Source organism: Dipodomys merriami, unplaced genomic scaffold, assembly GCF_024711535.1.
Source record: "Dipodomys merriami isolate MVZ:Mamm:240054 unplaced genomic scaffold, mDipMer1.0.p SCAF_1, whole genome shotgun sequence".
Lineage (NCBI taxonomy): Eukaryota > Metazoa > Chordata > Mammalia > Rodentia > Heteromyidae > Dipodomys > Dipodomys merriami.
The window spans coordinates 128867736-128881774 of record NW_027202270.1 but is presented as its reverse complement, the minus strand read 5'-3'; the positions used below and the strand labels follow the sequence as shown (position 1 = coordinate 128881774).

At 42.4% G+C, this 14039-nt stretch overlaps 1 protein-coding gene across 6 annotated transcripts in view; it reads left to right on the top strand.

Annotated features, from left to right (window-relative positions):
* Psen1 (presenilin 1) overlaps positions 1-14039 on the top strand; it is a 58773-nt gene that overhangs the window by 4530 nt on the left and 40204 nt on the right. For 3 of the 6 annotated variants that reach the window (XM_070030807.1, XM_070030816.1, XM_070030826.1), the window contains 2 exons: positions 6227-6302; positions 6394-6533. In XM_070030807.1, coding sequence (XP_069886908.1) covers positions 6447-6533 — 87 coding nt within the window. In that variant the 5' untranslated portion in view covers positions 6227-6302; positions 6394-6446. The remainder of the gene's footprint in view (positions 1-6226; positions 6303-6393; positions 6534-14039) is intronic. The other 3 variants (XM_070030799.1, XM_070030835.1, XM_070030845.1) reach the window with 2 other exon arrangements.

Here is a 14039-nt window from a genome sequence, read left to right as displayed (position 1 = left end):
TTTTTTTTTTCTGCCAGTCCTGGGGCTTGAACACAGGGCCTGGGCCTGTCTCTGAGCTTCATTTGCTCAAGGCTAGCACTCTACCACTCGAGCCACTTCTGGCTTTTTCTGTTTATGTGGTATTGAGGAATCAAACCCAGGGCTTCATGCATGCTAGGCAAGCACTCCTCAGCCACATTCCCAGCCCATGTCAATTTTTTTTTATTTGTTCGTTTGTTTTTTGTCGGTCATGGGGCTTGAACTCTGGACCTGAGTGCTGTCCCTCAGCTCTTCAGCTCAAGGCTAGCACTCCACCACTTGAGTTACCGCGCCACTTCCATGCCAAATATTTTTAATCTTTGGTTGTTTGAATCCAAGGATGCTGAAGCTGAGGATGTGGATGGTATATTTCTCCCTTGGTGATGGGAGGAATGGGAGGGATGGATGGAAGAAATATTTGCTGAATAATGACCTAACCTACCACAGACGGTTCACAGAGGTGGAGTGGGATGGAAGGGGGAAAAATCACTAAATAGGATGTATCACCATTCTTGCTCTTTTTTTTTTTTTTTTTTAATTTTTTTTTATTGTAAAGATTCTATACAGAGGGTTACAGTTACATGAGTGAGGTAATGAGTACACTTCCTCTTGAACATTGTTACCCCCTCCATTGTTTTCTCCCTACCATCCCCTCCCTCCCTCCCTTCCCCAAGATTCTTTTTTTTTTTTTTGATTGTGATTAAGTGATTACTTAATTTCCGGAAATTCACAGTATTGTGGAATAATGATGCTCATTTAAAGTCACATGTTCATTCTAACTTTCCTGGAGCAAATTGTCTATCACAGTCTGTAATATATAACGGTGTTCATATGTTATATACCATACACGTGATCAGCAGCATGGGGATATTTAGTAGTGGTTCAACCAGATGAGTGGGAGTTCTTTGTTTCTTAAGTCCTGTTAGTTTTGTCATATCACCTAACATTTTGGATTTATCATCCGCTTATCAGGGAGACCATGTACTGTTTGTCTCTTCGTTCTTGGCTTACCTCGCTCAACATGATTCCTTCTAGCTCCATCCATTTCCCTGCAAATGCCATTATTTTGTCATTTCTAATGGCTGCATAATATTCCATTGTGTATAGATACCACAATTTTTGGATCCATTCATCTGTGGTGGGGCATCTAGGTTGTTTCCATATCCTAGCTATTGTGAACAGTGCTGCAATAAACATGGAGGTACACGTGTCCTTGTATATTGGTTCCTGTTGTTCAGGGTAGATGCCTAGAAGTGGTATGACTGGGTCGTAAGGGAGGTCAATCTTTAGCTTTCTAAGGACCCTCCAGACTGCTTTCCAAAGTGGTTGTATGAGTGTACATTCCCACCAGCAGTGTAATAGCGTTCCTCGTTCTCCACATCCCCTCCAGCATTTGTCGTTGGCTGATTTGTGGATGTGGGACATTCTGACTGGGGTAAGGTGGTATCTCAGGGTTGTCTTTATTTGCATTTCCTTCACCACCAGGGATGATGAACATTTCCTCATGTATTTCTTTGCCATTTTTATTTCTTCATTTGAGAAGTCCCTCTTTAGTTCCCTTGCCCATTTAGTAATTGGTTTGTTAGGTTTGGGAGGGATTAGTTTCTTGAGTTCCCTGTATATACAGGATGTTAACCCCTTGTCTGATATATTGCTGGTAAATATTTTTTCCCAATTAGTTGGTTGTCTTTCTAGCTTGGTTGCGATAGCTTTATCTGTGCAGAAGCTTTTTATTTTAAGGTAGTCCCATTTGTCGAGTCTCTCTCCAATTTGTTGTGACCCTGGGACTCTGTTCAGGAAGTTCATTCTTGCTCTTTTTAGCATCACCACTTTCAAAAAGTCTCAGGGCTGGGAAAATAATTTCTTTTAATATTTTATTTTTTATTGTGAAAATACTGTACAGAGTACATTTCTTATCAAGCATTGTAGCCTCCTCCTTTGTTTCCCCTTCCCATCCCTTCCCATCCTCCCCCTACCCCCCCCACCTACTTTTAATATTTTAAAAATTAAAAGAAGCTGGGCACAGGTGGATCCTGCCTGTGATCCTAGCTACTCAGGAGGCTGAAATCTGAGGATCATGGTTCAAAGCCAGCCCGAGCAGGATAGTTCATGAGACTCTTATCTCTAATTAACCACTCAGAAAACCGGAAGTGGCAGTATGGCTCAAATGATAGAGCACTACCCTTGAGCGAAAGAGCAGAAAAACAGTGCCCAGGCACTGAGTTCAAGCCCCATGACCGGAAGGAAAAAAAAAGAGTGCAGGATGTATTCCTGAAGTTTTTAAGTTATTTTTATTCCAGTTATAGAACACAGTTGGTTTGGTTACATTTGCATTTGAATCTGAGCCTTTATATCAAGCAGAGCCAGATGTAGTAGCACATTCCTGTAATTCTAGCATTCTGCAATCAGCAGCAGGAGTGTTGAGTTCAAGGCTAGCATTAAGATAAATACTGAGGGCTGGGAATGTGGCTCAATGGTAGAGTGCTTGCCTAGCATGCATGAAGCTCCAGGTTCAATTCCTCAGTACCACATAAACAGAAAAAGGCCTGAAGTGGCTCTGTGGCTCAAGCCTAGCCTTGAGCACTAGCCTTGAGCCAGAGAAGCTCAGAGATAGCGCCCGGGCCCTGAGATTGGGCTCCGTGACAGGCAAGGAAAAAAAAAAAAAAGGATAAATACTGAGACTGTCTCAATCAAATTAAATACCTAACTAATAAAAATCAAAGTAGGGCTGGGAAGGTGGCTCAGTTGTAGAGTGCTACCCTTGAGCTGAAGAGCTGAAGGACAGCGCCCAGGCCCAGAGTTCAGGCCCCATGCCCGGACCCAAAAAAAAAAAAATAAATAAAAATAAATAAATCAAAGTAGAGGGCTAGGAATATGGCCCAGTGGTAGAGCCCTTGGCTACGCACCTAGAGCCTCTGTGTTTCATCCTCAGCACCCCAAAAAAATCAATGTCCTAAGTAGAGGCTTTTCCAGCCTACCCATATAATCAGTATTTACGCCGTTTGTCAAAGAGAAGTTGGCAGAGTGGCAAGACCGATTACGTACTTTTGTAAGAAAAAGCTCACAAACTTATTTGAGCCATGAAAATTATTAGTGTCACAATGCAGATGCAGCAAAAAATACTTTTTAGCTTCTTTCACTTAGGAAAGAAGCTAAACCAAGTGGCTTAGAGGTACGGAAGCAAGCCATAGACTTTTGTGTTGGATAAGCAAGCTCATGATTAAGTTATCATGGTGGTCAGAGGGCTTAGCTGTGAGCCCTCTGTTGTAAGATACCCCTCACCCCACCCCCAGCGTGCCTTGCCACACTGCCTGAACAGTAGGGTCATTGACCTTCTTGCAGTCATCAGTTGTTTTCAGCTGTGATGGGACCAAAATCAGCTGTGGCTTAGCTTGCCTCTTTATTTCTATCAACAGTGTGTGTTTGTTCCCTTGGCTGGCCCCGCTGCCTACTTCTGCTCCCTTCTGAACTCCCTCTGTAATATTTTGATCTCGGGAGCACCAGGGGAGCTCTGGGATTTCTCTGGATGCCTGGAAACCCCACATGGGCATCACACTACTTGAATTATTCACTTGCTCCTTTACTAACTATACACTGACAAATTCCTTCTCTCCTAAGGTTTTTTCTTTTTTTTGGGGGGGAGGTCTTTTTGCTTTTTATGGTTCTGGACCTAGCACCCAGAGCCTCATATGCTAGCTAAATAAGGACTCTTAACTTTTGAGCAACATTCTCAGCCCTGAAATGAAGATATTTTAGGTAGCATGTATTGATCAGAACACTGCATAAGTGTGTAAACAGATCTTTCTCTTCTATATTTCTAACGATTTTCTATGAAAAGGAAAGGTAAATAACTGAGTGATGGAAATTAAGGTAGCATAGGTGAGTGAGCACATGGTCCCAGGAGTGAAGTGTGAGAGACAGTCTTTTTCTGTAAAATAGACTACCGGATCACATATCTGAGGCTTGGGGTGGCAGGAATCCATAATTCCTGCCCTAGTCTACCTGTGTGTTCTGAAGCATGTCACTGAACTCTCTGGGTCCCCCCCTTTTTTTTTTGGTGGGGAGACTAGAGCTTGAATATGAAACAGGGCCTCACACATGTTAAACTTGAGGAACAGGTCAGGGCTTTACAACATGTGAATTATGTTCTACCATTGAGCTACACTGCCAGGCTCCACTCCATTTTTACAAATAAACACATTACTTGTCCACTTTACCTTGGGACTTGTGATAAAAGGTAAAAAAAGGTACAACTAATAGAAAAATGCCAATATTGCCCAGCGCTGGTGGCTCACACCTGTAATTCTAGCTACTCAGGAGGCTGAGTTCTGATGATCTCGGATCAAAGCCAGCTCGGGCAGGAAAGGCCATAAAACTAACTTTCTTTCTTTCTTTCTTTCTTTCTTTCTTTCTTTCTTTCTTTCTTTCTTTCTTTCTTTCTTTCTCTCTCTCTCTCTCTCTCTCTCTCTCTCTCTCTTCTCTCTCTTTCTTTCTCTCTCTCTTTCTTTCTGTCTTTCTGTCTTTTTGTCTTTCTGTCTTTCTGTCTTTTTGTCTTTTTGCTGGTTGTGGGGCCTGAACTCTGGGTCTGGGCTGTCCCTCAGTTCTTCAGCTCAAGGCTAGCTCTCTACCATTTGAGCCACAGCGCCACTTCTGACTTTTTCTGCTTCTGTGGTGCTGAGGAATTGAACCCAGGGCCTCGTGCATGCAAGGCAAACACTCTATCCTTGAGACACCTTCCCAGCCCCTCCATGAAAGTCTTATCTCCAATAAACCACCAGAAAACTGGATGTGGTGCTGTGGCTCAAGTGGTAGAGAGCTCGCCTTGAGCTGAATAGCTGAGGGACAGCGCTCAAGCCAGAGTTCAAGTGCCATGACTGACAAAAAAAAGCAGCTGATGTTAAATGTACTCATTACCAGACTTATGACTTATGTATATCATCTTTACAATAAAACTTAAATTAAAAAATAAAAATGTTGTTGATTCCAGCATAGAAAATGAAATGTTGAAAACATTCTTAAAAAACATTTAACTTCCTTTGCTCTAAATCAGGTTTGTTTTTTTTTTTTTTGTTTGTTTGTTTTTGGGTCCGGTCGTGGGGCCTGAACTCGGCCTGGGCGCTGTCCCTCAGCTCTTCAGCTCAAGGCTAGCGCTCTACCACTGGAGCCACAGCACCACGTCCGGCTTTTTTCTTTTTGCTTATGTGGTGCTGAGGAATCGAACCCAGGGCCTCATGCATGCAAGGCAAGCGCTCTACCACTGAGCCACCTTCCCAGCCCCCTAAGTCAGGTTATTAAGGAACTTTCTTTTTTGGTTTTTGGTTTTTTGTCAGTCGTGGGGCTTTAACTCTGGGCCTGGGTACTGTCCCTCAGCTCTTCACCTCAAGGTAAGCACTCTGTCACTTGAGTCACAGCAACACTTCCAGTTTTTTGGAGGTTAATTGGAGATATTAGTCTCAGGGACTTACCTGCCACGGCTGGCTTTGAACCATGATCCTCAGATCTCAGCCTCCTAAGTAGCTAGGATTACAGGTATGAGTCACTGGTACCAGTTTAGGAACTTTTATGTTTAAGGTTTGTTTTTTGCTTTTGTTTTTTTGTACTAGTCCTAGTGCTTGAGTGCTGTCATTGAACTTTTTTTTCTTTTGCTCAGGGCTAATGCTCTATTACTTACAAACCTACTTCTAGCTTCTTCTTTTTTCTTTCCCCCCATACTGGACATGAGTGTTTCCTTGTCTAGGCTGGCTTTGAACTGTGATCCTCATATCTCTCTTGATTGCTTTGCTTTATTTATTTATTTATTTTTGTCAGTCGTGGGGCCTGAACTCGGCCTGGGCACTGTCCCTGAGCTCTTTAGCTCAAGGCTAGTATTCTACCACTTGAGCCACAGCGCTGCTTCTGGCTTTCTGCTTATGTCGTGCTGAGGAATCGAATCCAGGGCCTCATGCATGTGAGGCAAGCATTCTACCACTGAGCTACCTTCCCAGCCCAGATCTCAGCTTTCTGAGTGGCTTGGTTTACAAGTATATTCTTTGTGTTTGAAATCTTATTGCCAAAGAGGTGTCTTCAGCTGACAATGAATCTGTCTGCAAAGATCATGCCAAATTAACACATTTCTGGTTTGCTAATTGGCTTGTATGTATTTGGTTGGTGTGGGTGGATTTGCTAGGATTTGACCAACCATGGGAAACATGGTGAAATCCTATTTCAGACTTAATCCAGGAGCCTGCACAGAGCCCTCAAGGTCCTTAGACAGCCTGGCCTGGAAGAGAACACATGAAAGAAAGGTCTGTTTCTGGTGAATATAATTCTTGAAGGTGTTTTAAAAATGAAAGCATGATCTTAGTACACAAAGTCTAATTTTCTTTTCCCTTTCAGAACCCCAGGAGGCTTTGTTTTCTGTGAAGAAGTATTTCTATACATTTGCTCCAATGACAGAGTTACCTGCACCCTTGTCCTACTTCCAGAATGCACAGATGTCTGAAGACAGTCACCTGAGCAATAGTGTACGTAGCCAGGTACAGTGTCAGCTTCTGAAACTTCCCTTGCCAGATTGTGGGCTCATTTACATTTCCTTACCTACAAGAGATGCTGAGGGTCTTGGCAGGCTTGTTTGCCAAATATCTGTAGGGTTTTGTTTGTTTGTTTTGTTTTTGTTTTTGTTTTTTTTTGCCAGACCCGGGGCTTGAGCTCAGCCTCGGCACTGTCCCTGAGCTTCATTTTGCTCAAGGTTAGCACTCCATCATTTGAGCCACAGCACCACTTCTGGCTTTTTCTGTTTATGTGGTACTGAGGAATCGAACCCAGGGCTTCATTCATGCTAGGCAAGCACTCTGCCACTATGCCACATTCCCAGCGCTGTCTGTAGTTTTTGAATTACAATTGAGAGTGACTGCTGTACCCTGTGATGCTGAGAGACACAGGGCTGTATTTGACTTACTTTCTTTTATGTTTCTTCTGGTGATTGAACTCAGGGCCTTCCTCATGGTAGTCAAACACTTTACAACTAAGCTACTTCCCAATCATGCAGGGCTATTCAAGACATGGGTGGTTGAAGAATTTTATCAGGGTGCGTGAAAATAAAATAATAGGTTAAAAAAATTTTAAGGCCAGGTGCTAGGTGGCTCAGGCCTGTAATCTAGCTACTCAGGAGGGTGAGATCTGAGGATCACAGTTCAAAGCCAGCCCAGGCTAGAAAGTCCTTGAGACTCTTATCTCCAATTAACCATCAGAAAACCGAAGTAGCTCTGTGGCTTAAGTGATAGAGCACTAGCCTGGAGCTGAAGAGCTGAGGGACAGTGCCCAGCCCAGAGTTCAAGCCCCATGACTGACCCCCCCCCCCCAAAAAAAAATAATTTAAGAGAGATGAAAAAGAAAGTAATTAAGCCAGGTGTTGGTGGCTCACGCCTATAATCCTAGCTACTCAGGAGGCTGAGATCTGAGGATCACAGTTTACCTCCAATAAACCACTAAAAAACTGGAAGTGGTACTGTGGCTTAAGCAGTAGAGTACTCATCTTGAGCTGAAGAGTACAGGGACAGCGCCCAAGCCCAGAGTTCAAGCCCTACTACTGACCAAAAAAAAAAGGAAGGAAAAGCATGGAGATTGCTACAGTTCCTCCTTCACATATATATCCCCTGTCCCCTCCTCAAATGAACCTTTCTCCAACTTCCTGAATCATAAGCACCTCATGGTCTATTTATTTACTCTTTTTTTTTTGGGGGGGGGGGGTCCAGTCATGGAGCCTGAACTCTGGGTCTGGGCGCTGTCCCTCAGCTCTTCAGCTCAAGGCGAGCGCTCTACCACTTGAGCCACAGCACCACTTCCAGCTTTTTTCTTTTTGCTTATGTGGTGCTGAGGAATCGAACCCAGGGCCTCATGCATGCAAGGCAAGCGCTCTACCACTGAGACACTTTCCCAGCCCTATTTATTTAATCTCTTACCTGTCTTACTCTTCTGTGGACTGAGTATTTCTGATTGAGTGATAGATTAATTGGTTGAGAGACAGATTCTTACAGTGTAGCTCAAGCTGGCCTCAAACTCCTGTCTTAGCTTCCTGGATACTGTTTTTTGTTTGTTTGTTTTTTGGTCAGTCTTGGAACTTGAACTCTGAGCCTGGGCACTGTCTCTTAGCTCTTAATTCAAGGCAGAATTCTACCACTTGGACCACAGCGCCACTTTTGGTTTTCTGGTGGTTTATTGGAGATAAAGAGTCTCACAGACTTTCCTGCCCAGACTGGCTTTCAACTGTAATCTTCAGATCTCAGCCTCCTGAGTAGCTAGGATTACAGGCTTGAGCCACCAGTGGCTGGCCCCTGTGAGACTCTTATCTCCAATAAACCACCAGAAAACTGGAAGAAGCACTGTGGCTCAAATAGTAGAGCACTTGCCTTGAGCTGAAGAGCTCAGGGACAATGCCCAAGCCCAGAGTTCAAGCCCCATGACTGACACACACACAAAAAAAGTTAACAATATAATTTAAATTAAGTCAGATCCACAGGCCTAATCAGCCTCAGATGGTGTTACTGTACTGTGTATAGTAATGAAGTTGTTTTCCTACTTAGGTCCAAGTGAAGTGAGAAAAGAAATGAAACTGTAGAACATATTGGCTTTTGCAGAGCAGTAATGTTGTAAATCGTAGGCACAGATCTTTATAGTCTTTTTTTTTGTTGTTGTTGGTCCTGGACCTTGAACTCTGGGCCTGGGCGCTGTCCCTCAGCTCTTCAGCTCAAGGCTAGTGCTCTACCACTTGAGCTACAGTGCCACTTCCAAGGCACAGATCTTTATTAGTCTAGAAATAGTTATCTGAAGCCTAATACCACAGCCCCATACATGTTAAATATTCTCTAACCCGCTATGTCAACTGTTCTGGGAAATGACAGCCTTCCTTGGCTCTAGCCTGCTGGTTCCACCTCTGACTCAGGGAATCACAGAGCTGGGGCAGATGCTGGGTGGAATTCTGTTGTTGGAAACGTTGCCTACAATTAATAAACGTTTTCAAGTTTTCCACTTAACCTGCCAGTCTTTGGTTATGCTACTCTTAGGCTACTCAGTGCAGGCTTAGGCCTATACATTTCTAATTATACAAGTAATAAAGTCTTATAGGATTGATTCTTTCCCCGCTTTTGTTTTTTGGCATTGTTAGGAATCAAAAAGACCTTGAGCATGCTAGGCAAGTGCTCTACCATTGAGCACACCCTTAACCGAGGACTGAATCCTTTTATAAATATATACTCATTTTAGCTAAAAAATAAGACCATAAATCCATCAATATAATAGATTCTTATCTCTTAAGGCATGTTGACTGTTATATGAGAATGTGTGCATAAAATACTGTGATAGAGGATACAGTATTTATGAGCATTCATTATAACTGTGTATGTGTATATATTGAAAAACATTAGAATTTGTGATGTACATTTTTTAATTTTAACTCAAGCTTATACTCAGTTTCACAAAATTATAACTTCAGTGTGGCAAAAACTTACAAAGTATAAAACATGAAGGCTTATAATGTATAATGACACAAAATCCTTTTGACATCATAGGAGCATGAACAATTTATGTATATAACACAGCAGTAATTCTGCAGCTAATTTTTTTTTTTTTTTTTTGCCAGTCCTGGGGCTTGGACTGGGCCTAGACACTGTACCTGAGCTTCTGAACTTGAACCTCAGCACCACTTCTGGCTTTTCTGTTTATGTGGTACTGAGGAATCAAACCTAGGGTTTCATGTATGCTAGTCAAGCACTCTACCACTGAGCCACATTCCCAGGCCCTCTCTAGCTAATTTTTAGAATCCTAATAAGAGGAGCTGGAGTGAGCAGCTCACAGTAAACCATGTGATTAATACCATATTTCACTTCTGTTCTTATATCTAACTTACTTGTATGTTACACAGGTTTGGTGTAGTGTAAGAACTTAGAATACATCTATAGTTTACAAATCCTAAAATATTTATTTAATCAACAAATACTTATTGAACCTGAAATGAGTTAGGTATTATTCTGAGCGCTTCAGTATATTAATTGGGCAGATGAAAAACAACAAATCCTTCATGTATAGAAGCAAACTTCCACATATAAGATGGAGTGAGAACATGTGCATGATCATCTGGGTATTTGAGTACTGCTTCCATGGTGTCTCATGCCTAGTTACTCAGAAGGATGAGATCTGGAAGACTGAGAGGTTCAAAGCCAGCCCCAGCAGAAGAAAAAACAATCTGAATCTCATTCAGCAAATTGCTGGGTGGAGGTGTGGCTTAAGTAGTAGAGTACCAGCTGGGCAAGCAAGTGCAAGACTCTTGAGTTCAAACCCCATACTAAAAACAAAAGGCAAAGGCAGTTTGTTTTTTCACAAGTACTCGACTTTCCTGATAGTAAGAGGACTAAAAATAAAATTTACACTGAGATTCCCTCCTGTATTTTAACTATTGGGCATTTGCTAACATATTAAGGATATAGTGAATGAAGTAGACTGTTTCCTATACTGGTGAATCTGAACTGATAAAGTTTATATGAAGAACAACTTAGCAATATGTTAGAATATGAAATCGACTATGACCCAGGAGTTATATTTGAGAGAATTTACCCTGCCACTGTGCCCACACACATTAAATGAATAATGATTAATTCATATGCTGGCTATGTGGTTGTTTAGAAATTTTGATAAAGAAGAGAATCAGGAGCCAGTTGCAGTGGCACATGCCTAGAATCCTAGCTCTTTGGGAGACTGAAGTAGGGAAACCGTAAGTTTGGAACCAGCCTGGGCTATATAACCCCAAATGGGGTTAAAAAAAAAAAAAAAAAAGAATGAAGGTGTTTTTATGTACTGATTTGTAAAAGTCTCTAAATCACATAGATAAGAAAGCATAGGAGCCAGGCATCTGTGGCTCACACCTGTAATCCTAGCAACTCAGGAGGCTGAGATCTGAGGATCACATTTCAAAGCCAGCCCAGGCAGAAATGTCTTTGAGACTCTTATCTCCAGTAAACCACTAGATAGAAAACTGGAAGTGGTGCTATGGCTCAAGTGGTAGAGCACTTGCCTTAAGCTGAAGAGCGTAGGGACAGGGCTCATGCACCATGACCGACAAAAGACAAAAAAAGACCAAAAAAAAAAAAATGCAAGCAAAATATGCTGGGTACTGGTGGCTCACACTTGTAATCCTAGCTGCTCAGGAGACTGAGATCTGAGGATTGTGCTTCAAAGCCAACAGGGGCAGAAAAGACTCTTTATCTTCAGTTAACCACCAAAGAGCCATAAATGGAGTTGTCTCAAGTGGGAGAGTGCTAGCTTTGAGTAAAAAAGCTAAGAGATGGTGCCCATGCCCTGAGTTCAAACCTCAGGACTGGCACGCATGCGCGCGCACGCACACACACACGCACACACACACACACACACACACACACACACACACACACACACACACACACACACACACACACACACACACACACACACACACACACACACACACACACACACACACACACACACACACACACACACACACACACAGAGCTAAAAGCAAAGTACAACCCTGTGTGCAAACAGACTTGGAAAAGGTTTACAAGAGAGCAGTAAAAAGAAAGCAGGGAGGAGGAATGGTATTAGGAAACAAGTTAGATACTTAGGAGGGAGCCTTTTCTGCATACATTTAAGACATTTTTTATTTTAGGACCATTTAAGTATTTTATCTTTTAAAAACTTAAAAATAGGAAGTGGCACTGTAGCTCAAGTGGTAGAGCGCTCACCTTGAGCTGAAGAGCTGAGGGACAGCGCCCAGGCCCAGAGTTCAAGCCCCACGACCGACCAAAAAAAAATAAAAATAAAAATAAAAATAAAAACTTAAAAATAGTATACAAAGTACTGGTAAGAGTAAGAGTACGAATGTGTAGCTTGGAGCTGACCCTCCTCTAGTAGACTATTTTACCTGGGGGCAGGTGGGGTATGGTTGGTCCTAGTGCTTCATAAACTAGAATATCCAGTGGAACAAGTGAGTGATGGCCTCTTTTCTGCCACACTCAACCCTAATTAAGTGTGTTCATACAGTCTAAGGGGGAGGGCTGTGGTGTTGCACAAAGAACCTGGGCTTTGAAGCACGTGACTAGGATTTGATTCCTGCCTCTGTTGTCTTCTTGGTATGAGATTTTGGACAAGTTGGTTTTGTGAATCAGTGAGATAATGTGAATGGGCTTTGTTTAAATTGTCAAATGCTATGTTAAGACACCTAGTTTACTTGCATTTTAATTCTTAACAAGTATTAATCCACCCATTAAGTTGTTCAGAATTGTATTGCTAAACAGAATGCTGACAGATTTACCAATGACTTAGTCACCTTCTTCTCCGGGAAAACAGAAGTGTAAATTTTCTCAATTCTCCTCCTCCACCTACTGCCACACAATGTTCCTGCCCTCCAGACCTCGCCTTCCTAAGTACCTTTATCCTGCGGATTTTGTCCACTGGAGTGACTTGGAATTCTCTTCCTTGGTGGGTGGGGCTTATGTTTTTATCTTTTATATGTCAGCATAATCTTTCCATTTCTTACAGGATTAGGGTTCTCAAGTATTGACGCTGTGACGTTTAGGAACTCTTCCTGCCTTTTTTTACACTGCAGAAGAGGGCACCAGTGACTTTGGGAGCCACCTTTCTCTCTCTGCTTCCTCCTGTTATTCTTACCTGTGCCATTGCTTTTCATCCTCTTGTCTTATGTATTCAGTCACTTCCAATCTCACCTCTCTACTTTGACCTGACAAGCACGCCCAAGTCTCTAACAGCACTAAAATAACTTGTGAGTTGGAGTCATGTTCTCACCATTTTTTTTTTGTCTTCAAAGGATAATTGCCCTTACCTTCCCAATTTCCATTCATTTCCCAGTCCAGTACGATTTCTTTCTTTCTTTCTTTCTTTCTTTCTTTCTTTCTTTCTTTCTTTCTTTCTTTCTTTCTTTCTTTTTTTTTGCTGGTCATGTGGTTTGAACTCGGCCTGGGCACTGTCCCTCAGCTCTTCAGCTCAAGGCTAGCCCTCTACCATTTGAGCCACTGTGCCACTTCCAGTGGAAGTAGGAAAAAAAAAAGGAGAGGGTAACAGTGTTCGACAAGAAATGTACTCATTACCTTACTCATGTAACTGTAACCCCTCTGTACAGCATCTTTACAATAAAGCAAAATTTAAAAAAAAAATCCTTAGGGAAGCTGGGTACCTGTGGCAGACATCTACAATCCTAGCTACTCAGGAAGTTGAGATCTAAGTAAGGATCAGGTTCAAAGCCAATGGGGCAGGAAGTTCTGTGAGACTCTTATTACCAATTAACCACCAAAAAGCCAGAAGTGAAGGCTGTGGCTTAAATAGTAAGTGCAAGCCTTGAGCACAAAAACTAAAGAATAGAACCTAGACTCTCTGAGTTTAAGCGTCAGGCCCCCCCCTCCAAAAATCATTATAGAACTTGCTATTGACAGGTTCAGTGTCTTTTCAACCCTTTCCTTTCCTGCCTGTATACATCATCTCTGGACCATGCCCCTCTTTTGCTTCTGTGCTGTAGGCATTCTCATTCCATCCTGCTCTTAATCTGTCTTGCTGTTCTCTCAGCTCCTGCTGCTTATGCCTGGAGGTTAGTCACCCTATCACTTCTGCAAATATTTGCGTTAATCACCACCAAGTCTTACTGCTCCTTTTTTCCACCTGCACTCTCTTCCTGAGTTTTTGTCCTTTGACCTGAGCATGACATTCTTGTTGCTTGTGTCCTTTGGACCTCCCTGCCTGGTGCAGGTACTTCACATTCACATAAAATGCCTCTCTCCAGCCTGCTTCCTCTTGTGTTCCCTTGCTCTGTCAGTGCCATCTACCTTGTTCTTTGTGCTAGAAACCTCCAGAGTCACCCTGGACTACTCCTGATTGTTCACGTGAAACTTGAAGGGGAGCCCTGTCTATTTCACTCCTGAAGTATTTTCCTCTTACTTTTGAAACATCTAATTGTTTTACTTCTTTTTTTTCACTCTTCAATATAATATTTACTTATTTAT